Genomic DNA, 24450 nt, shown 5'->3' with positions numbered 1-24450 from the left:
TTTTACCATTATATTGCGAGGCTACCCAAAGTTGAATGAACCTCTCCTCTGCCTGTGTGCTAGGCCTAAATATATGCCAATGGACTGTTGCAGTGGTGGGTGACGTGAAGCCTGATTCTCTGCTATGATATGAAGACTGATTCTCTGCTGACATGAAGCCAGATTGTCTGTTACGGGACCTTTCTCCTCTGCCTGGGTTCTGGGCCTAAATTTATGAAAATTGACTCTTACAGTGGTGGGTGACGTGAAGCCTGATTCTCTGCTATGATATGAAGACTGATTCTCTGCTGACATGAAGCCAGATTCTCTGTTACGGGACCTCTCTCCTCTGCCTGGGTGCTGGGCCTAAATTTATGACAATGGACTGTTGCAGTGGTGGCTGACGTGAAGCCTGATTCTCTGCTATGACATGCAGACTGATTCTCTGCTGTCATGAAGCCAGATTGTCTGTTACGGGACCTCTCTGCTCTGCCTGTGTGCTAGGCCTAAATATATGCCAATGGACTGTTGCAGTGGTGGCTGACGTGAAGCCTCATTCTCTGCTATGACATGCAGACTGATTCTCTGCTGTCATGAAGCCAGATTGTCTGTTACGGGACCTCTCTGCTCTGCCTGTGTGCTAGGCCTAAATATATGCCAATGGACTGTTGCAGTGGTGGGTGACGTGAAGCCTCATTCTCTGCTATGACATGCAGACTGATTCTCTGCTGACATGAAGCCAGATTGTCTGTTACGGGACCTCTCTGCTCTGCCTGTGTGCTAGGCCTAAATATATGCCAATGGACTGTTGCAGTGGTGGGTGACGTGAAGCCTCATTCTCTGCTATGACATGCAGACTGATTCTCTGCTGACATGAAGCCAGATTGTCTGTTACGGGACCTCTCTGCTCTGCCTGTGTGCTAGGCCTAAATATATGCCAATGGACTGTTGCAGTGGTGGGTGACGTGAAGCCTCATTCTCTGCTATGACATGCAGACTGATTCTCTGCTGACATGAAGCCAGATTGTCTGTTACGGGACCTCTCTGCTCTGCCTGTGTGCTAGGCCTAAATATATGCCAATGGACTGTTGCAGTGGTGGGTGACGTGAAGCCTCATTCTCTGCTATGACATGCAGACTGATTCTCTGCTGACATGAAGCCAGATTGTCTGTTACGGGACCTCTCTGCTCTGCCTGTGTGCTAGGCCTAAATATATGCCAATGGACTGTTGCAGTGGTGGGTGACGTGAAGCCTCATTCTCTGCTATGACATGCAGACTGATTCTCTGCTGACATGAAGCCAGATCCTCTGTTACGGGAGCTCTCTCCTCTGCCTGGGTGCTGGGCCTAAATTTATGACAATTGACTGTTGCAGTGGTGGGTGACGTGAAGCCTGATTCTCTGCTATGATATGAAGACTGATTCTCTGCTGACATGAAGCCAGATTGTCTGTTACGGGACCTTTCTCCTCTGCCTGGGTTCTGGGCCTAAATTTATGAAAATTGACTCTTACAGTGGTGGGTGACGTGAAGCCTGATTCTCTGCTATGATATGAAGACTGATTCTCTGCTGACATGAAGCCAGATTCTCTGTTACGGGACCTCTCTCCTCTGCCTGGGTGCTGGGTAGTGTTGAGCGCGAATATTCGAAAAGCAAATTTTTTTCGCGAATATCGCAACTTCGCGATTTCGCGAATATTTCGAATATAGTGCTATATATTCGTAAAAACGAATATTCGTTTTTTGTTTCCCCCCCCCCCCCCACAAAATTACAGTACACATATAATTGATTGTTTCCCAAAGGTCCAACAGCTCAGATCTTACTCACATTGCCTAGAAAGTGATTGAGGCGCGAATCTTCGTAAGGCGATTTTATTAGCGCACATGCGAATATCGGCACGTCCCAGAACAGAGGCAAAGGGCTTTGCATTCATACATTAGTGAATTGAGTTGCGAATCTTCGTAAGGCGATTTTATTAGCGCACATGCGAATATCTACACTTGTCCCAGAACAGAGGCAAAGGGCTTTGCATTCATACATTAGTGATTGAATTGAGCTGCGAATCTTCGTAAGGCGATTTTATTAACGCAAATGCAAATATCTACACTTGTCCCCAGAACAGAGAGGCAAAGGCCTGTGCATTCATATAGTATAGCACCATATTCGCGAATACGTAGAACTTCGTAAAAGTCGATTTACGAATATTCGTATTTTTTATTTTACTTTCCACCTTACAGATTACATTGATCTGTACTCTGTCAACTACTGTCATCACCCCCCACTGTATCTCGATTGATTCCCAAAAGTCTCACATTCCCTAGAAAGTGATTGAGGTGCGAATCTTCGTAAGGCGATTTTATTAGCGCACATGCGAATATCTACACTTGTCCCAGAACAGAGGCAAAGGGCATTGCATTCATACATTAGTGATTGAATTGAGTTGCGAATCTTCGTAAGGCGATTTCATTAGCGCACATGTGAATTTTGCATAGCATATGTATTATGCGATAATTCGAATTATCGCATATGCGAAATAATAACGAATTTGAATAATCGCGAATATTTTACGAATATTCTTTCGAATATTCACAAAATTTCGCGAATTCGAATATGGGACATGCCGCTCAACACTAGTGCTGGGCCTAAATTTATGACAATGGACTGTTGCAGTGGTGGGTGACGTGAAGCCTGATTCTCTGCTATGACATGCAGACTGATTCTCTGCTGACATGAAGCCAGATTGTCTGTTACGGGACCTCTCTCCTCTGCCTGGGTGCTGGGCCTAAATATATGCCAATGGACTGTTGCAGTGGTGGCTGACGTGAAGCCTCATTCTCTGCTATGACATGCAGACTGATTCTCTGCTGACATGAAGCCAGATTCTCTGTTACGGGACCTCTCTCCTCTGCCTGTGTGTGTGCTGGGCCTAAATATATGCCAATGGACTGTTGCAGTGGTGGCTGACGTGAAGCCTCATTCTCTGCTATGACATGCAGACTAATTCTCTGCTGACATGAAGACAGATTCTCTGTTACGGGACCTCCCTCCTCTGCCTGGGTGCTGGGCCTAAATATATGCCAATGGACTGTTGCAGTGGTGGCTGACGTGAAGCCTCATTCTCTGCTATGACATGCAGACTAATTCTCTGCTGACATGAAGACAGATTCTCTGTTACGGGACCTCTCTCCTCTGCCTGGGTGCCGGGGCCTAAATATCTGAGAATGGACTGTTCCAGTGGTGGGTGACGGGAAGCCAGATTCTCTGCTATGGAACCTCTCTCCAATTGATTTTGGTTAATTTTTATTTATTTAATTTTTATTTTAATTCATTTCCCTATCCACATTTGTTTGCAGGGGATTTACCTACATGTTGCTGCCTTTTGCAGCCCTCTAGCTCTTTCCTGGGCTGTTTTACAGCCTTTTTAGTGCCGAAAAGTTCGGGTCCCCATTGACTTCAATGGGGTTCGGGTTCGGGACGAAGTTCGGATCGGGTTCGGATCCCGAACCCGAACATTTCCGGGATGTTCGGCCGAACTTCTCGAACCCGAACATCCAGGTGTTCGCTCAACTCTAGCTGTGACATCACAGGGCTGGCTGGCTGCTGATTGGCTGAATGCATGACATTATGGGTGATCCCACCTTCCCAGAGTTCCTTAGTCCATGTACTCACACGTGCAGCAGCCATTTTAGGAAAAAATGCAATTCGTTACCACAAAGCGTGAGGAAATTCGGATTCAGTGCAAATCAAATTTTTCCTGAAATTCGGATCGAATTTCACTTCGTCAACTTCGATTCGCTCATCTCTAATTATGAAGCAACGATGACGTCACTAAAGCAGTGCTTAGATGGCATAATCCTGCCTCCGAGTGCCCAAATACTTAATTTTCATATTTATAAAAGTAGTTTTTTCTCCACCACCAGAACAACTACAGAAGAATGCCTGGTAGGGTAGGGTTGATCTGGGTGACAGAGCCTCTTTACCTGTTTTCAACCCCTAGTTAGATCATCTAATTTTGAAAGCCAAATTAAAACAGCTCACCTGTAGTATTATCCAATTTGAGCTGAATTTAATTAAACATCCAAGATTCCCTCTCTCTGAAGGAATGCTCAGATTAAGGGTCCATTCCGCATTTTGCGGACCGCACATCGCCGTCACTAATAGAATATGCCTATTCTTGTCCGCAATTGCAGAGAAGAATAGGACATGTTCTATTTTTTTTTCGGGAACGGAATTGCGGACCCGGAAGTGCGGGTCCACAATTCCGTATCCGGGCAGCACATCATGCGACCCCATAGAAATGAATAGTTCCGCAATTCCGTTATTGCGGACGTGTGAATGGGGCCTTATCCAAGCCATACAGAGAAGGAATCACTAGCTTATTTATAACATCTAGGCCACAATATCATAGCTTTGACTGATACTCTAAGAGCATGGACTCTTATGCCAAGGAAAATGCTGGCACATATGCAACTACTTTGGAGCCCACTATATGAAAAGGGCTACTTCTTTATGAGCTTCTACAAAGGGTGTTCCTTAATATTAAGCAGCTAGATGGTCTATAAAACATGCTTTAATTAATTTCTATTGGCATCTTTCAGAAATTATACTGATACAAATTCTGAGAGGTACAGTGGCGACTCTAGGAACAATATATAGGGGGGGCACAAAGATACCACAGTCAAAAATGGGGGGGCAAAAACAAAATAAGTATATAGAAATAAGATTACAAAATACTAGAGAGTTGCGGTATGCAGGGATACATTTATAATAAAACAATTTACTTACAAAAGAAGCTATTCAGTCGTCTGCTGTGCCGTCCTCTGCTTGCTTCCGCGGATTCTTTCCCCTTCTTTCTGTCTCTCGTCAGTGCACAGGCGCACTGTTATGGTGGATCTGTGGAAGACACACTGTTATGGGGGCATCTGTGGATGACACATTATGCCTCTCATTAGCCCTCATTATGCCTCTCATTAGCCCCCATATCAGCCCTTATGCCTCATTAGCCCCCATTATTCTTCATATTAGCCCCATTATGCCTCATTAGCCCACATTATGCCTCATTAGCCCACATTATGCCTCTAATTAGCCCCCATTATGCCTCTTATTAGCCCCCATATGCCTTCAATTAGCCCCCATATGCCTCCTATTAGCCCCCATATGCCTCCTATTAGCCCCCATATGCCTCCTATTAGCCCCCAATTAGCCCCCATATGCCTCCAATTAACCCCATATGCCTCCAATTAGCCCCATAGACCCCATATGCCTCCAATTAGCCCCCATATGGCTCCAATTAGCCCCCATATGCCTCCAATTAGCCCCCATATGCCTCCTATTAGCCCCCAATTAGCCCCTATATGCCTCCAATTAGCCCCTATATGCCTCCAATTAGCCCCTATATGCCTCCAATTAGCCCCCATATGCCTCCAATTAGCCCCCATATGCCTCCAATTAGCCCCCATATGCCTCCAATTAGCCCCCATATGCCTCCAATTAGCCCCATAGACCCCATATGCCTCCAATTAGCCCCCATATGCCTCCTATTAGCCCCATATGCCTCCTTTTAGCCCCCAAATATGCCTCCTATTAGCCCCCAAATATGCCTCCAATTAGCCCCCAAATATGCCTCCAAATGCCCCCATATGCCTCCAATTAGCCCCCAAATATGCTTCCAATTAGCCCCCAAATATGCCTCCAATTAGCCCCATATGCGTCTAAATGCCCCCATATGCCTCCTATTAGCCCCCAGCAGCCACATTTTTTATAAAATAAAATAAAAAAACACTTACCTCTCCTGCTCCTGGACGGACGCCGCCTGCCATTTTCTCCCTCCTCAGTCGACTGTGCTCTAAACTGGCGCGCACAGCGTGAGGTCACAGAGCGACCTCACGCTGTGCGCAGCCCTGCACAGCCGACAGCCGAGGACCAGGAAGTGGTGAGTACAGAGCGTTCACCACTTCCTGGTTCTTCGGTACTAATGAGCGCTTCCATAATGGAAGCGCTCATTAGTATTCACTCAGGGGAATCAGCGGGGGGGGCACCCGGGGGGGGGCAAGGAACAACATAGGGGGGGCAATTGCCCCCCCTCGCCCCCCTCTAGCGACGCCACTAGAGAGGTACCAATAGGTGCTACTGTACCCAACAGCTGGTGCTGGGTAGCTGTCTCATGAAGAACAGTGCACAGTTTGCAGAAATCTATGATCTGCAAATGGTATTTGTTATAGGGAAGGGACAGTGGCCCTCCCAATACCTAACCCATTTAGGTTTTCTATTGGTAGCAGGGAATACTAATTAAACTTTACAAATGTTCCTTTGGAAAAAAAAAACTGGAAACATGGTACTCAACCTCAAATAGAGTTGAGGATATCTCTCTACCAGAGATACAGGACCATTCTGATTAAATGACTTCCTTTTGAGCATCGAGAAAACCACATTTCTAAAAAGGTAATTGCAGTTGATCAGAGTTTGTATTGCGGAAACCCCTTTACAAATCTGTAACTGTAACACCCCAGAGTTGTGTTACCACTCCTGCACCCTGCTACTGTCTTTATTGGGCTAATACAATGTCATCTATGTATTCTGTTCCATGTTCACCACAATGTGCATCTATAATATTGTTACGTAACTGTTATAAATGTAATGTACCTGGTTCACCAGCAGGTGGCAGCAAACACAGCAGAGCTGTACTTAGGTAGAATGGAGCATTCCATTCCATTCTCTGTAGGGAAGTGGGCTAGTCCTACTTCCTGCAGGAAGGGTGGGGACCAGTTAGAGTGAGTTTAGTTTACCCCCTGCAAGGGGAAGGGTGTGCAGGGGCACGTCTCTGCTGGATGTGCCCACGCCAGCCAGAGCACCTTAAGCTCTGCTGGCCAGGGAGGCTGAACCATAGACGCCTCAGGAGCCAGGAAATCAGTTCCTCGGCTCAATTTAAGTCTGATTAAATAGTGAAGTGCAGCATAAAGAAGAAGCCAAGTTACTAAGTCAGCTGGTCAGTACAGCAGATGAGAGAAATATATAGCAGAGTTGAGTTTGCCTGCCAGTTTATGCTAAATCCTGCTGGAACCAAGAAAAAGCCTGTAAACTGTTTGAAGAAACGTTTATTCAAAGTAAAGCTGCCATTGAACTTTATCTCAAGGTCTGGACTCAAGTTCTTTCCAATTTTCATTGCTTCGGAGCCAAAGCCTGGGGTCCAGCAGTATCCAGGTAGAAGCACCGTGACACATAAAGAGACATTTAGGCCGCATGACACCACTTGGCCTTTCCTACACCTGGGACGCGATATAGGAGGGCCGTGGGGGGAGGTGCCTGTTGCACATCCACTACCATGTACCAGCCACTGCGCCATTTCTCCATGCACCGATTTCCTACTGGGGTTATGGCAGTATTGTCCTTATACACATGAGGCAGCCTTGTAAAGCATGGAAGTACACAAATTCCTTCATGACTTTACAAACTGATCAAGTCGCTGCCCCCTGCCCATATAGCATTGCCAATTACGTAACTGCAGTATACAAGTAATCAAGCAGAAGTAGTCCCCATGACTACAGTGTTTCCATACCTTTTTATACTGTTTTGACAAATTTGTGTTTTACAGTTTTTGTTTTTATGCTTACTTATTATCTTTACAGTTATCAAGAAATCATGTTGGCTAATGAAGATTACGCCTCACTTACCAAAGGCATCCAGAATCTAAATTTTACAGGAGACAGTATTCCTTGTAGGCTTCTTCTTACTGGTGACACAGCATTCCCAGTGCTGGAGACTCCTGCAAATAATGCTCTCATTGCTGCATCCAGATACGGCAAGGGCCGCTTGGTTGTCATGAGTCATGAATCATATCTGAATGAGCCACAATTTATGGATTTACTGCTGAATGTGATATCCTGGTTGAAACCATCTTCGGAAGCAGTAATTGGCATTGAAAACAGCCTAGGTCTCCTGGCACAAACTCTTTCTATCTCTGGACATAAAACTGACACGACCTCTGGCTTTAAGGAAGATTTGGGAGTATTCTGCATGACACAATATAATGAAAGCCAGTTATCAGAAATTGTGTCATTTTTGAGGGAAGGTGGCGGTCTTCTTATTGGAGCTCAAGCCTGCAATTGGTCTGAATGCCACCCAGAATTAAACGTTTTCTTCGATTTTCCTGGAAACAAAATAACATCTGTAGCTGGAGTCTATTTCACTAATAAGACTGGAGAAAATGGGATTTTCCCAGTGAGTGAGAAACCACCACCATTTCCGTCTTTTGATGAGTAAGTACATATTTGCACCATGTAAGTACTAATGAGGTTTTCTAATTCATCTTCTAGTTCTGTGTAGATAATGCACTTATTTCATAATATTCATTACTATTTTTCTCTTGCTTTGACATGGTTTAGTGATCATGTCATCCAGAAATTCATTTTTTTTTGTGTGTCACTGAGAAATATTCAAGTCATTATACATCTATTTGCAGTGTGGACTTCTCCATGGACCTAAAACAAATCTTCAATGGAGTATCCAGTCTGGATATTACAGGGAGTTCTGTTGTTTCTAAACTCCTGCTACACGGACCGTTGACTTTTCCACTTGGACTGACAAGCAGCCACCAGTGTTTTTTTGCTGCTGCATACTATGGCAGTGGACGTGTTGTAGTGGGGTCTCATGAAGGCTACATTACAAGACTAGAGCTGAAGTCTTTTATCCTAAATGCCATTTCATGGCTGGATGCAGGAAGAAATGGGAGGATTGGTGTTAATAAGGCAATGCGAGGACTGATTCCCATACTGCAGGCTGAAGGTATCTCTTGTGCAATGTCCAACGTGAGTTCTGAATTCAGCATTTATTGTTGCAATTCTTATAGTGATGCTGAAGTAGACAAAATCCATCAGTTTGTTGCAGAAGGAGGAAGTCTTCTTATTGCTGGCCATGCCTGGTACTGGTCATACTCCCATTCAGACGTTCCTTCTCAGTATCCAGGAAACAAAATCCTCAATAGATTTGGGATAAGCATTCTGGAAAGAACCATAACAAATGGCAATTATAAAGTTCCCGAGTCTACTACTAACGCATATCATTTTCTCAGATCAGTGTGTCAGTTTCTGAGAGACTTGAAAAATGGAGTGGAGATTAAACCCCCTCTAATCTCCTGGTTATCACAGCTCAATCAAGATGTCTCTAGCTATCTGAAGTTGCCTGCCACACCTCTTAGAGTGTCCCTATGGCAAGAACTTTCATATCTGGTACAATGTAATTTACCCGAAGTTAGTAAAGAGAATCCAGTGAAAAACCAATCCAAAGAGGCTTTTCTAATATGTTTGGCTCAAGAAGTCAACTGCCTATATGACTCAGTTCAAGAGGACACAGGAGAGCTTGATGTTCAAGGAGAACCCACACGTATAGATATTGATGGCACAACTCTTGGTAAAGTATAATTGAAAATGCATTTGAAAATGTGGAAAATTGTGTGCTTACGTCAAAAAGAATTGTGAACAAATCTGATAAAGGTTTTCCATGAAGTGAGTTTTGCATCACAATAGATTTCCTTTGGGTAAAGTTTTAACATTGTATACAAGTGTATGTAGATAAAGGACCAAAAAGCAACTACTTTATTGCCAGCAGGCAAATGTTAAAAGGGCTTTCTGGGAATTAGTTAAAATGGCCACCAGCAACCTGTCCTAGAATGTCTAGAATGTCAACAGGATGGGTCACCTCCACTTGCAGAGCTGCTTGGAGGGGGGGGGGGGTGTTAAATTATTTACGGAGAACCCCTTTAAAGTTATGTTTTTTGTCTTTCATCACTGACAGTGAAGAAATAATTGATGTCAAGGACACACGGATCAGGGGCAAACATTAATTTTTGGGGGAGTTCAAGTGTATTGATGTTTACCACAGATACAACAGCACTCTCCTCTTGTAATACATCATGTGTGTACTACATCATACAACTCCAAATCTTCTTCCTTTGACACAACCTTCCAGTTACATGATAAAATGCTGCCTTCTGCAGCTGCCACTAGGGGGAGCTCATTGCCACTAGGCAAAGCTCATTGTATACCTGTATACATTTATACAGGTCCCATAGATTTGCCAACCAAAATTATTGTCTAAATTGCTCAGAAGGTGGTTTCTGGCTACCATGAGACCCTTTTACGTTTGCCCATGTGGTCAGCCCTTTGTTCTGCATCCTTTTTCTTTCCACATTAAAGAGGACCAGTCACTACATATTGTGCCCCTACATCACCACTGTTATCTTATAAACAAGTTTCTAAGCATATACTTATCCATATTCTTTGTAGCTGCAACTAATTAAAGAACTTTACCTGTAAAAAGTCAAGGGGTGTGCTTATCTCACTGGCCAGTACGATGCCCTTTCTGGCTTGATTTAGATTTCCCAGGTTGGGATATGTTATTACAAACCACTGCATTGTCTAGAGAACAGCAAACCCAGTACACCTAGCGTCACTGCCCACTGCCCACTGAGGTAGCCACAGACAGAGGTGGTATTAGGCATGAGATGTGTTCATAACTGCATTCCAGGAGCTGCTGTCTTCCTTCACTTCTTATGGTTTTCTATAAATACAGGAATTTTTCTTTATTTTCCTTTAGCGCTTAGTGTTGTGATCAGTTTGAGTATGCCTCAGTCATGTCCCTTATCTTTTCTCCACATGGTAAATTTAGGAACTGAGCACCTTTGAGATATTAAGAGAGTCTTTAGATTTGAATACATTTTTGGTGCCCTTTTTCTTTTTGTCAGTGTGTAGACATGCATGTTCAACCTGGCACTGGCACTGTTATGTGGGGGCTGTGACATACAGTATATTTGAGGTTTCTCTTGCTATGCTAAGCAGTAAATTGGGGCACATTGTGAAAAAGGTTTGTTCTCCTTGGACTAGGCAGATCTGCATGATTTATGGAAAGTGGCTGCTAGGAGTGACCTATCTTGAAGCTAGTGACTGTAGTGTGCTTTAGCATCCAGAGACCAGCAGGTATACCTGTACTGTATACATTTCTTGTCTTACTGGCCTGGACCCCACTTAAAGGCTATGTACACTGTTATGTTTTTGTTTTCTTACACGGTTACACAGTGTTCAGTCTGACATTCAGCATAAACCATTCATGTCTTCCAAATAAGAGGACTGTTCTTTGTACTCTAACTTGTTTATTGGTCAACAGGTTGTACTCTCTGTGTGGTGCGCATGAGTGAGAGATTGTACATTTGATGAAGCACATGGTAAAATGGCTCCCTATACCTAGGATTGCATGGCTAGCTAAGGCTACTTTCACACCGGCGTTTCTGGGTCCACTTGTGAGATCCGTTTCAGGGCTAAAGACCTGTTGCATAGATTGCATATACCTTAATCGCCTTATCTCGGTGGCCGACCGGATAAACTCTGACAAGGCAGATTTTTTAGCAGGACTTCCCTCCAATGAGTCCTTTACAGTGAGAAGTGACTACTGAGGTGTCTATGTCAGTGTCTATCTGCTTCCCATCATGCTCCTCTGCTCGGGTGATACCTAAGAGGGTTTTCCAGGGTGTAAAGCCGTGTTGTGTTCTGTCCTACCGCATTCTGTGCATGTCACACTGACCTTACAGTTCCTGGCGAAGTGCGATGTTGTGGTACAGCACCTGAAGCAGATGTTGTTTTCTTTGAGGAATTCCTTGCAGTCCTCTAAAGACTTCTTCCTGAACGCTCTACATTTTAGTAGAGGATGTGGTTTCTTGTGCAGGGGGCATTCTTTGCTAAGATATTTAGGTTTGTTCTCTTCTTGAGAAGACTTAAACTGCCTTTAAAAAGAACCCGTGGAGGCAACGTTAGTTTTGTGGACTACCACTGGTGTTTTTTGAAGTTTGACACCAGGGGTAGTGGGACATGATAAAGTCAAAACTGGGATAATTTCTGATTCTTGCCTGTTGAGCGACAAAGTCTACAAACACTACATAGGGGGAAAATGGTACATTATGAACCTGTTTGTAACGGGAACCATGCATGATCCACTTCTCCTGTAGGTTATAAGGGAGTTTTTGGACAATCGGATTGACGCATCTGGCAGTGTCTAGGAATGCTAGCCCTTGCAGATCTCGTTCTGCTTGAGCAAACTGTACCTCTATCAACAAGTCGCTGAGTTCCCTGAGCTTCTGGTAACCACTACCCACTATTCTGGTAAAATTATCAATTCTCTTATATTAAGCATTTTCTAAAGCTTCTATTGACCCATAACACTCATAATCAAGTCTTTCCCACACCATCTTTAGGCCTTTGCCCGGATAGTTTATGTTAATGTATCTGATTCTTTTGGCGTGTTCAGCAAACTCGCTTCCAAGCCACTTTACCAAGAGATCTTCTAACTCCTCACTACAGGAAAGATCTCAGTCCCTTATGGCATTCTGGAAGGAGGCTCGCCATGCCCTGTAGTTCTCGGGGTGATCGGTGAACCAGCTCCCGTTTAGCAAAGAACTTAGCGAAGTCCATGGCGGCCTGGTTAGCGACAATACTACCCGGTGTGCTGTTGTTATGCTACGTGTGTGGTGTATCACCATACCTTTTAGGGGTTTCTGGCTTAGGGAAGTCTGTATAATACCGTTCTGAAGGGAAGTGTGTCCCTTTAAGTCGAAGCGAAGGTTATTCTGTAGGGCGGTAGTTGTGGTCAGCATTTGTCGCATACCGTAATGCACGAGGTACTTCGGTTCAAGGTAGGATCTTTGGCATTCTGTATAAGCTGGCTGATATACTGGATCATAGTCGTCATCTGTCTTGGGATGCTGATGGACATATTCTGAGACGCGCTGTCCTGGAGCTTGTTCATCTAGGTCTGGCCCAAGTATTTGGCTGTGTTTCTCGGATTCGGGGAACACTATGGCTTCTAATAACTCTGCTTTGGCTACTGCGGCTGCCGCTTCTTTCTCTGCGGCGAGTTTTTTCAGTGACACTTGCAGGAGTACTCTTTCCTTTTCCATTGACGCTTGACGGCGTACTCTTATTTTTTCCAGTGACGCTTGCAGTCATGCTCTCTCTTCTTCCAGTGACACTTGCAGGCTTACTCTCTCCTTTTCCATTGACGCTTGCACACATGCTCTTTCTGCTTCTTGATCTGCTTGCCTTAGCTTTAGTTGCATCTCTTGTGCAGCAAAGGAAGACCTTACTTTTGCTGCTTCAGCTTCTGCATGGGCGAGAGCAGCTGACGGCTCCATATTTCTGATCTCAGACCTTATAAACACTAAAAGCTCAGTTTTTATCTTACTGATAAGAATGTGGCTCAAATAAGTGTTTATGACCTCTTAGTAATTTAAAGATAAGGGTACTTAGATGACCAGCACAAAGTGAAAGTAGGATGCACATAGCTAGAAAAACAGTTAAACCTTTGTGATATAACAGCTCAATGATTTTTAGCCCCAAATGAGTAAACTGCAAGCATAAAAAGATTGCCCCCGAAGATGTACATAGCCTTTAAGGCTCAAGAATACAAGTCATACACCTATATATTATTTTTGTGAATTCATATACAGGTACTACCAGGGCCGTCTTTAATATTGATTGGACTCTGGGCAAAAATTTACTTGGGCCCCCTGGATCCCGCCTTCCCACACCTTAGCAGGCAATCACGCCCTCCACCACAACACACACACCAAAAATCCACACATCTGGTAGAGTACAGTGAATGACTGTAAATACTTCCAGTTCTGAAGACTCCAGTGGCTCGGGATCAGTGCTCTGGGCAGCTGGGCTCAGGCTGGAAGTGGGCACCGCTCTGCAGTAAGGAGAACAGGGCTCGGCTTACCCTAGTGTTACAGTGCACCCCAGCACCCCACAGTATGCAGTATAGCACCCTATAGTATACAGCACCACACAGTATGCAGTTTAGCACCCCACACTATACAGTACCCCACAGTATATAGTAGAGCAGTATAGCAGCCCACAGTATACAGCACCTCACAGTATACAACACCTCACTGTATACAGCACCCCAAACTATACACGATACAGCCCCCCACACTATACAGTACAGCAGTATAGCACTCCACACTATACCGCACCCACAGTATACAGTATACAGACCCCCACAGTATAAAGTACAGCAGTATAGCCCCCCACACTTTACAGGCCCCCCCACTATACAGGCCCCCCCACACTATACAGGCCCCCCATACTATACAGGCCCCCCACACTATACAGGCCCCCCCACAGTATACAGGCCCCCACAGTATACAGCCCCCCACACAGTATACAGCCCCCACAGTATACAGGCCCCCCACAATATACAGGCCCCCCACACTATACAGCCCCCCCACAGTATACGAGCCCCCCCACAGTATATGGGCCCCCACACAGTATACAGCCCCCCACACAGTATACAGCCCCCCACAGTATGCAGGTCCCCACACAGTATACAGCCCACCACACAGTATACAGCCCACTACACAGTATACAGCCCCCACACAGTATACAGTCCCACACAGTATACAGCCCCCCACAGTATACAGGCCCCCACACAGTATACATCACCCCACTATACAGTACAAACCGGATTCCAAAGAAGTTGGGACGCTAAACAAATTGTGAATAAAAACTGAATGCAATGATGTGGAGATGGCAAATGTCAATATTTTATTTGTAATAGAACGTAGATGACAGATCAAATGTTTAATCTGAGTAAATGTATCATTTTAAAGGAAAAATACGTTGATTAAAATTTTCACGGAGTCAACAAATCCCAAAAAAGTTGGGACAAGTAGCAATTAGAGGCTGGAAAAAGTAAATTTGAGCATAACGAAGAGCTGGAAGACAAATTAACACTAATTAGGTCAATTGGCAACATGATTAGGTATAAAAAGAGCTTCTCAGAGTGGCAGTGTCTCTCAGAAGCCAAGATGGGTAGAGGATCACCAATTCCCACAATGTTGCGCAGAAAGATAGTGGAGCAATATCAGAAAGGTGTTACCCAGCGAAAAATTGCAAAGACTTTTCATCTATCATCATCAACTGTGCATAACATCATCCGAAGATTCAGAGAATCTGGAACAATCTCTGTGCGTAAGGGTCAAGGCCGTAAAACCATACTGGATGCCCGTGATCTCTGGGCCCTTAAACGACACTGCACCACAAACAGGAATGCTACTGTAAAGGAAATCACAGAATGGGCTCAGGAACGCTTCCAGAAACCATTGTCAGTGAACACAATCCACCGTGCCATCCGCCGTTGCCAGCTGAAACTCTACAGTGCAAAGAAGAAGCCATTTCTAAGCAAGATCCACAAGCTCAGGCGTTTTCACTGGGCCAGGGATCATTTAAAATGGAGTGTGGCAAAATGGAAGACTGTTCTGTGGTCAGACGAGTTACGATTCGAAGTTCTTTTTGGAAATCTGGGACGCCATGTCATCCGGACCAAAGAGGACAAGGACAACCCAAGTTGTTATCAACGCTCAGTTCAGAAGCCTGCATCTCTGATGGTATGGGGTTGCATGAGTGCGTGTGGCATGGGCAGCTTGCATGTCTGGAAAGGCACCATCAATGCAGAAAAATATATTCAGGTTCTAGAACAACATATGCTCCCATCCAGACGTCATCTCTTTCAGGGAAGACCCTGCATTTTTCAACAAGATAATGCCAGACCACATTCTGCATCAATCACAACATCATGTCTGCGTAGGAGAAGGATCCGGGTACTGAAATGGCCAGTCTGCAGTCCAGATCTTTCACATATAGAGAACATTTGGCGCATCATAAAGAGGAAGGTGCAACAAAAAAGGCCCAAGACGATTGAACAGTTAGAGGCCTGTATTAGACAAGAATGGGAGAGCATTCCTATTTCTAAACTTGAGAAACTGGTCTCCTCGGTCCCCAGACGTCTGTTGAGTGTTGTAAGAAGAAGGGGAGATGCCACACAGTGGTGAAAATGGTCTTGTCCCAACTTTTTGGGGATTTGTTGACACCATGAAATTCTGATTCAACATATTTTTCCCTTAAAATGGTACATTTTCTCAGTTTAAACTTTTGTTCCGTGATTTATGTTCTATTCTGAATAAAATATTAGAAGTTGGCACCTCCACATCATTGCATTCAGTTTTTATTCATGATTTTTATAGTGTCTCAACTTTTTAGGAATCCGGTTTGTAGTTTACAGTATATTAACATAACAGCCCCTGTCACCTTTTTCTGATGTAATCTTCACACAAAAAAGCTCCACAGTTAACTTCTGCAACACTCCTGGTAGGACCTGTGATGACCTCATAGCCATGTGACCAGTAATTGCTAGGTTACTGGTCACATGGTGATGATGTCATTAAGGTCCTAGATCACAACTTTAACACAGTACGATCATGATGCCTGGACTCAGTGCCGGCAGCCATGGCATGGCAGCACCCCCTGTGTAGCTGACAGCCTGACACCCGGGGCAGTAGCTAGCAGGGCTCAAGAGGCAGCTGCCTTGGGCCCCCCAGGAGCAACTGGGCCCGGGGCAGCTGCCCCTTTTGCCCCTTGGTAAAGACGGCCCTGGGTACTACAGTCAATCGTTAGCCCTAAGACTGATGCCAATGCACAGTGTACCCCATCCCCGGATTAAAGGGAGGGCACCTAAGGCATGAGCCCTGGGGCCTCCACCACTAAGCAGGAAGTTGGGGCCTCCATCACATCTGCAGGTTTGGACTGATGACACTGCCGAACCTACAGATGTCAGTGCCTTTCAGGAGCAGCAAGACACTACAGCAGAGGTCAGCAACCTCCTGCACGACAGCTCTTGTGAATTTACAACTCCCAGCATGCTCCATTCTCTTCTGTGGGAGTTGCAAGAAGAGCTGAGCAAATGTGCATGCTGGGACTTTCACAACATCTGGAGTGCTGAAAGTTGCTTACCTCTGCACTATCGGCTAAACTAGCCCCTAAATAAGAGTGAGCCGCTGCTGTACTGCACCCGCAGTCCGACCATCACCTAGTGCTGTATGGAGAAAAAAGATGCACACGCTCTCCTGTTCTAGAGAAGATACATTTTATAGCCAGCCGGTGGCAGCATTACAAGACCATGCTGCCTCCTACTAGTACTGAAATAACGTTTGAGATGATCCAGAGAATATGGCAGGTGCTGGCAGCAGGCAAGTATAGAAGGGGGAGAGAGCAGAGGATCTCTATAACAAGAAGTGGCTGCATGAGGGGCTCCTATGTTTGGTGAGTGACTGTGGGGGGGGGGGGGGGCATAGTTCTCCTGAAGCTGCTGCCTGTATGTGTTTAGCACAGGCAGCAATTCAGATGATTGATCTTAAATATGTTTCTGTACACCTCTCAAGAGCCCCTGACAGTGCACCCACTGTCTCCCCCTTAACCCTCAGGAGTGAATTTTCTTTGCACCGTGCCTCCCTCACAGAGCTCCTGGAAGCCTGAGGCTTCCCCTGATGCCCCTTTCTGTTACGTATGTCCCCTCCCTCAGAGATTGGACCCTTTGTGTCATCAATAGCCCTTTCACACAGTAATTGCCACATCAGGTCTCCCCTTCACCAACAGGCCCCTGACAAGTAGCATCACTCCTCTGCACTGCCTCTGTCCCCTGCACAAGTTTCTGTTCCCCATTTCTGCTTCCACAAGAGAATCCTGTTAATTAGTGTTTCCCCGTTACCCACAGAACCCTTCCATATAGTGCTGCCCCCTGCAGAATGCTCTCTCCTGTCTCCAGGCTGAAAGTCTTTCACTCCAAAGTAAAATCCATTAAAGATTTAACAAATATATTTTTAACTTCAAAAAAATTATTATAAATGAAATACAGAAAGTATATACACTAGACCATGGAGTGACAACTGACTGCAGCATTTACACTACACTATGCAGTGACTGAGTGCATTGTTCACACTAGACCAGTGGTGGCGAACCTATGGCACGGGTGCCAGAGGCCTATCTGTGGGCACCCACACCCTGGAAAAAGTCTATGGACCTTTCCTGCCATTCACCAGTGCAGAGAGAGCCAGTGCAGGTCGCACTGTGAACAGCAGAGGCAGCGCATTGAATGTACCTAGGCTATTATAGCTAAATAATAAAGTACATGGAAGATATACTATATTGGACAGTAGTATTCAGGTTAAATTGCTGTGTTGGCACTTTGCAATAAATATGTGGGTTTTGGGTTACAGTTTGGGCACTCAGTCTGTAAAAGGTTCACCATCACTGCACTAGACCATGGAGTGACACTGACTGCAGCATTTACACTACACTATGCAGTGACTGACAATACATAGTTTACACTAGACTATGGACTGACAATACATCGTTTACACTAGACTATGGACTGACTATGCATCGTTTACACTAGACTATGGACTGAAAATGCATCGTTTACACTAGACTATGGACTGACAATACATAGTTTACACTAGACTATGGACTGACAATACATCATTTACACTAGACAATGGACTGACAATACATTGTTTACACTAGACTATAGACTGACAATGCATCGTTTACACTAGACTATGGACTGACTGACCACAGAGCTTACACTAGACTATGGACTGACAATACATCGTTTACACTAGACTATGGACTGACAATACATCATTTACACTAGACAATGGACTGACAATACATATTTTACACTAGACTATGGACTGACAATGCATCGTTTACACTAGACTATAGACTGACTATGCATCGTTTACACTAGACTATGGACTGACAATACATAGTTTACACTAGACTATGGACTGACAATACATAGTTTACACTAGACTATGGACTGACAATACATAGTTTACACTAGACTATGGACTGACAATACATCATTTACACTAGACAATGGACTGACAATACATTGTTTACACTAGACTATAGACTGACAATGCATCGTTTACACTAGACTATGGACTGACTGACCACAGAGCTTACACTAGACTATGGACTGACAATGCATCGTTTACACTAGACTATAGACTGACTATGCATCGTTTACACTAGACTATAGACTGACAATGCATCGTTTACACTAGACTATGGACTGACTGACCACAGAGCTTACACTAGACTATGGACTGACAATACATCGTTTACACTAGACTATGGACTGACAATACATCATTTACACTAGACAATGGACTGACAATACATATTTTACACTAGACTATGGACTGACAATGCATCGTTTACACTAGACTATAGACTGACTATGCATCGTTTACACTAGACTATGGACTGACAATACATAGTTTACACTAGACTATGGACTGACAATACATAGTTTACACTAGACTATGGACTGACAATACATAGTTTACACTAGACTATGGACTGACAATACATCATTTACACTAGACAATGGACTGACAATACATTGTTTACACTAGACTATAGACTGACAATGCATCGTTTACACTAGACTATGGACTGACTGACCACAGAGCTTACACTAGACTATGGACTGACAATACATCGTTTACACTAGACTATGGACTGACAATACATCATTTACACTAGACAATGGACTGACAATACATATTTTACACTAGACTATGGACTGACAATGCATCGTTTACACTAGACTATAGACTGACTATGCATCGTTTACACTAGACTATGGACTGACAATACATAGTTTACACTAGACTATGGACTGACAATACATAGTTTACACTAGACTATGGACTGACAATACATAGTTTACACTAGACTATGGACTGACAATACATCATTTGCACTAGCCTATGGACTGACAATGCATCGTTTACACTAGACTATGGACTGACAATACATCATTTACACTAGACAATGGACTGACAATACATTGTTTACACTAGACTATAGACTGACAATGCATCGTTTACACTAGACTATGGACTGACTGACCACAGAGCTTACACTAGACTATGGACTGACAATACATCGTTTACACTAGACTATGGACTGACAATACATAGTTTACACTAGACAATGGACTGACAATACATATTTTACACTAGACTATGGACTGACAATGCATCGTTTACACTAGACTATAGACTGACTATGCATCGTTTACACTAGACTATGGACTGACAATACATAGTTTACACTAGACTATGGACTGACAATACATAGTTTACACTAGACTATGGACTGACAATACATAGTTTACACTAGACTATGGACTGACAATACATCATTTGCACTAGCCTATGGACTGACAATGCATCGTTTACACTAGACTATGGACTGACAATGCATCGTTTACACTAGACTATGGACTGACAATACATAGTTTACACTAGACTATGGACTGACAATACATAGTTTACACTAGACTATGGACTGACAATACATCATTTGCACTAGCCTATGGACTGACAATGCATCATTTACACTAGACTATGGACTGACAATACATCGTTTACACTGGACTATGGACTGACAATGCATCGTTTACACTAGACTATGGACTGACAATGCATCGTTTACACTAGACTATGGACTGACAATGCATCATTTACACTAGACTATGGACTGACAATGCATAGTTTACACTAGACTATGGACTGACAATGCATAGTTTACACTAGACTATGGACTGACAATACATCGTTTACACTAGACTATGGACTGACAATACATCGTTTACACTGGACTATAGACTGACAATGCATCATTTACACTAGACTATGGACTGACAATGCATCGTTTACACTAGACTATGGACTGACAATGCATAGTTTACACTGGACTATAGACTGACAATGCATAGTTTACACTAGACTATGGACTGACTGACCACAGAGCTTACACCAGACTATGGACTGACTGAGGCATTTACACTAGACTTTGGACTGACTAACCACAGAGCTTACACCAGGCTATGGACTGACTGACCGCAGTGTCTACATTAGACTATGGATTGACTGATGATTGCAGTGTTTACTCTAGAATAATGGATTGACCAGCGGCAGCCTGTATGCCAGACATGGTAGCAGCAGATAGACATATAGCTCAGGTACACCACCTCTCCCCCCCAGATAATTCAAAGATTTATATTATGGGGCCCCTACCAGAATTTTTTCCCAGGGGCTTACTCCAAGCTTAATCCAGCCCTGGTGTACACTGTATTAAGTTATAAATAATATAGTTGTGCCTGCGCTGTTGCTAGATAGTTAACCCTATAAACACTAGGTGAACAGAGCTGCTGCTAGGTACCTGGATGGATATCGGCTGCTCCGATCCAGTGAGACACTCAAAAAAGTATAAAATAAGTGGTGGTACCAGCGCTGGAGTAAAAAAGGAAGAGTGAATATGTATAATTGAGCTATTAGAAGGTACCTGTTCTAGTGAGGTGATAGCTCGATGTTTGGTGATTTGTCAGGCGAATATCTAGTCCATCGATGTTACGGGATAACTTGCAGTGCTTCTTGCTCAACCTCAGAGCGCGTGCGCCGCTCCGGCCGGTAGCTGGCGTGCGCGCGAAGGAGCTAGTTGGTGTGGGATTCCGGAGCGTGGAGTGTGACGTCACAGCTGTCCTACGGTAAGTTCCAGAGACCAAAAAGCGATTCTATGCATTTCAAAGCCTACGGGCTTCCCTTAGGTACCTTCTAATAGCTCAATTATACATATTCACTCTTCCTTTTCACTCCAGCGCTGGTACCACCACTTATTTTATACTTTTTTGCGTACACTGTATTAACACTTATGTTGTTCTTCCAGATGGTGATACATGGAGAAGTACAGGGCTATACTTGTCTCCTAACAAAAAAGCAACACTTGTATTTCCAGCCTCAGCTGCAGGAAAGGGTCTCCAGGTAACTCTGACCTGCTTTGTAAAACCAGTTCCAGTGTAATTTTACCATTTATATAAGGTGAAGTGATATCTTTGTACAGATCTCACTAATCTTTGTACAGATCTCACTAATTGGCTCTCAAGCCAAGTCCCCTTCTGTCTGCTCCAGAACAGATGAGCTCATGCTACGGTATGCCCTCTCCTACCTCATTTCCTGGGTTCTGGAGCAGAGATTGTTACATTTCTTACCTACCTGCTCCTTCCCATAAAATCTCTAAACAACATTATTTTACTGATGACCTTTCCATCTGATTATGGGAGTCCCACACCCGGGACACCCGCTGATCAGCTGTTTTGAGAAGGAAGTCGCACTCCTGTGAGTCCTCGCAGTTTACCAAACACAGTGCCTTACACTGTATAACAGCTGTGCTTGGTATCGCAGCTCAGCCCCATTTACTTGAATGAGGCTAAACTGTGCCTAGGCCACGTTACATATGAACGTGTCATCACTCAGCCTAGAAAAAGCAATGAGAAGGTCAGGGAGTCACAGAAGTGCCACTGCCTTCTCGAACAGCTGATTGGCGGGGGTCCTGGGTGTCAGATACTGATGACCTATCCTCTGGATAAAAATCTTGGAAAACCCCTTTAAGTGTCACATGTAAGAATTACATAGTTTTAAATTCGTTTTCCTGTAATTCGGTTTCTGTGATGTTTACTTGTTATGTTAAATTCTATGAGCTCATACTGCACCTGTTTATATATGGAGATGTATGGTGGTTTTTATCAAGTTTAATCAATAAGAAGAAATTCTGCAGCATAGAGGTGTTCTGTCTTATACTTCTACAGATGTACATGCTTTGTGCATATGGCTTTGCCAGGTGTATGAGGCCTTATAATCTTGCCTGATCTCTATTACAGGTACAAGTTGGCTGTCAATCCGATGACCTGAGCGGAGCAGCAGAGTTGTGTCGTGCTCCAGTGGTTATACATAGAAAGAACGTTGTTGATGAGAAGGTTGTGATATCCTGTATCTGGGGAGGACTTCTTTACGTTATTGTAAAGGGGAAGAGTCAACTAGGAAATGTTCCAGTTACAATCTATGGGGCAGAACCAGCTCCAACATTTATAAATGGTAAGTATAGACATTCCTCCCCTTGAAAGGAGTTGTTAATGAAAATGCACAATATTCTTTATGGTTACTTTTGCTATTATTGGTACACAGGCAATAATACTTATTGCAGTCTTCAGAAGAGGTACAAAGCTTAGTGGTTAGTCTTGCATGTGTTGGGCAAAGTATATTGAACAATAGATCAGAGGAACAGATCTAGGACATTAGTACAGGCTCTGGTGAGTCTATATGCTCCGGTTGCGCCCAAGATGACTGATGGTTTTTGCTTGAACCTTCCGTGCTGCTGTAGTTTTAACCGAGGATAGCTCCCACCACAGCACGCAGCGTGATCAACTTCATCTGCATCCCTGCACCTTGCATGGCAACACTTGCAGTTTTCTCAAAGCATGTTTTCTTTTTTAAACAGTTCAAATCCAATCTCTGTGTGACCCTTCTAAGGGCTTCAGTGGGTAACACTGACATGGAAAAGGACAGCAAACTAAGCTGTAGAAACCAGTGTCAGGCAGCTACTGCCAAGGCCAATAAGATAATGGGTTGCATCATGATAATAACATAGTCCTGCCACTTTACAAATCACTAGTCAGACCACACATGGAGTACTGTGTACAGTTCTGGGCTCCTGTGAACAAGGCAGACATAGCAGAGTTGGAGAGAGTTCAGAGGAGGGCAACTAAAGTAATAACTGGAATGGGTGGACTACAGTACCCAGAAATATTGTCCAAATTAGGGTTATTCACTTTAGAAAAATAGATGACTGAGGGGAGATCTAATAACTATGTATAAATATATCAGGGGTCAGTACAGAGATCTCTCCCATCGTCTATTTATACCCAGGGCTGTGACTGTGACGAGGGGACATCCTCTGCGTCTGGAGGAAAGAAGGTTTGTACACAAACATAGAAAAGGATTCTTTACAGTAAGAGCAGTGAGACTATGGAACTCTCTGCCTGAGGAGGTGGTGATGGTGAGTACAATAAAGGAATTCAAGAGGGGCCTGGATGTATTTCTGGAGCGTAATAATATTACAGGCTATAGCTACTAGAGAGGGGTCGTTGATCTAGGGAGTTTTCTGATTGCCTGATTGGAGTCAGGAAGGAATTTTCTCCCTTATAGTGAGGACAATTGGCTTCTACCTCACTTTTTTTTTCCCTCTGGATCAACTTGCAGGGTAACAGGCTGGACTGGATGGTCGGATGTCTTTTTGACATGTTTGATATGTTTATACATACATTAATTATTAAATGGGTTGTCCGAATTCAGAGCTGAACATGGACATAAGCTCCCCTTCACTCATTACTAGGGATGAGCGAACTCGAACTGTATAGTTCGGGTTCGTACCGAATTTTGGGGTGTCCGTGACACGGACCCGAACCCGGACATTTTCGTAAAAGTCCGGGTTCGGGTTCGGTGTTCGTCGCTTTCTTGGCGCTTTTGTGACGCTTTCTTGGCGCTTTTTGAAAGGCTGCAAAGCAGCCAATCAGCAAGCGTCATACTACTTGCCCCAAGAGGCCGTCACAGCCATGCCTACTATTGGCATGGCTGTGATTGGCCAGAGCACCATGTGACCCAGCCTCTATTTAAGCTGGAGTCACATAGCGCCGCCCGTCACTCTGCTCTGATTAGCGTAGGGAGAGGTTGCGGCTGCGA

At 44.2% G+C, this 24450-nt stretch overlaps 1 protein-coding gene across 1 annotated transcript in view; it reads left to right on the top strand.

Annotated features, from left to right (window-relative positions):
* LOC122927751 (TRPM8 channel-associated factor homolog) overlaps positions 1-24450 on the top strand; it is a 92768-nt gene that overhangs the window by 39511 nt on the left and 28807 nt on the right. Inside the window, exons 2-5 of the mRNA XM_044279896.1 lie at positions 7604-8233; positions 8437-9383; positions 21602-21696; positions 22593-22806. Of these exons, the coding sequence (XP_044135831.1) occupies positions 7617-8233; positions 8437-9383; positions 21602-21696; positions 22593-22806 (1873 nt within the window). The 5' untranslated portion in view covers positions 7604-7616. The remainder of the gene's footprint in view (positions 1-7603; positions 8234-8436; positions 9384-21601; positions 21697-22592; positions 22807-24450) is intronic.

This window comes from Bufo gargarizans, chromosome 2 (genome assembly GCF_014858855.1).
Source record: "Bufo gargarizans isolate SCDJY-AF-19 chromosome 2, ASM1485885v1, whole genome shotgun sequence".
Lineage (NCBI taxonomy): Eukaryota > Metazoa > Chordata > Amphibia > Anura > Bufonidae > Bufo > Bufo gargarizans.
The sequence above is the reverse complement of the archived record's forward strand: the minus strand, read 5'-3'. Positions and strand labels throughout refer to the sequence as shown.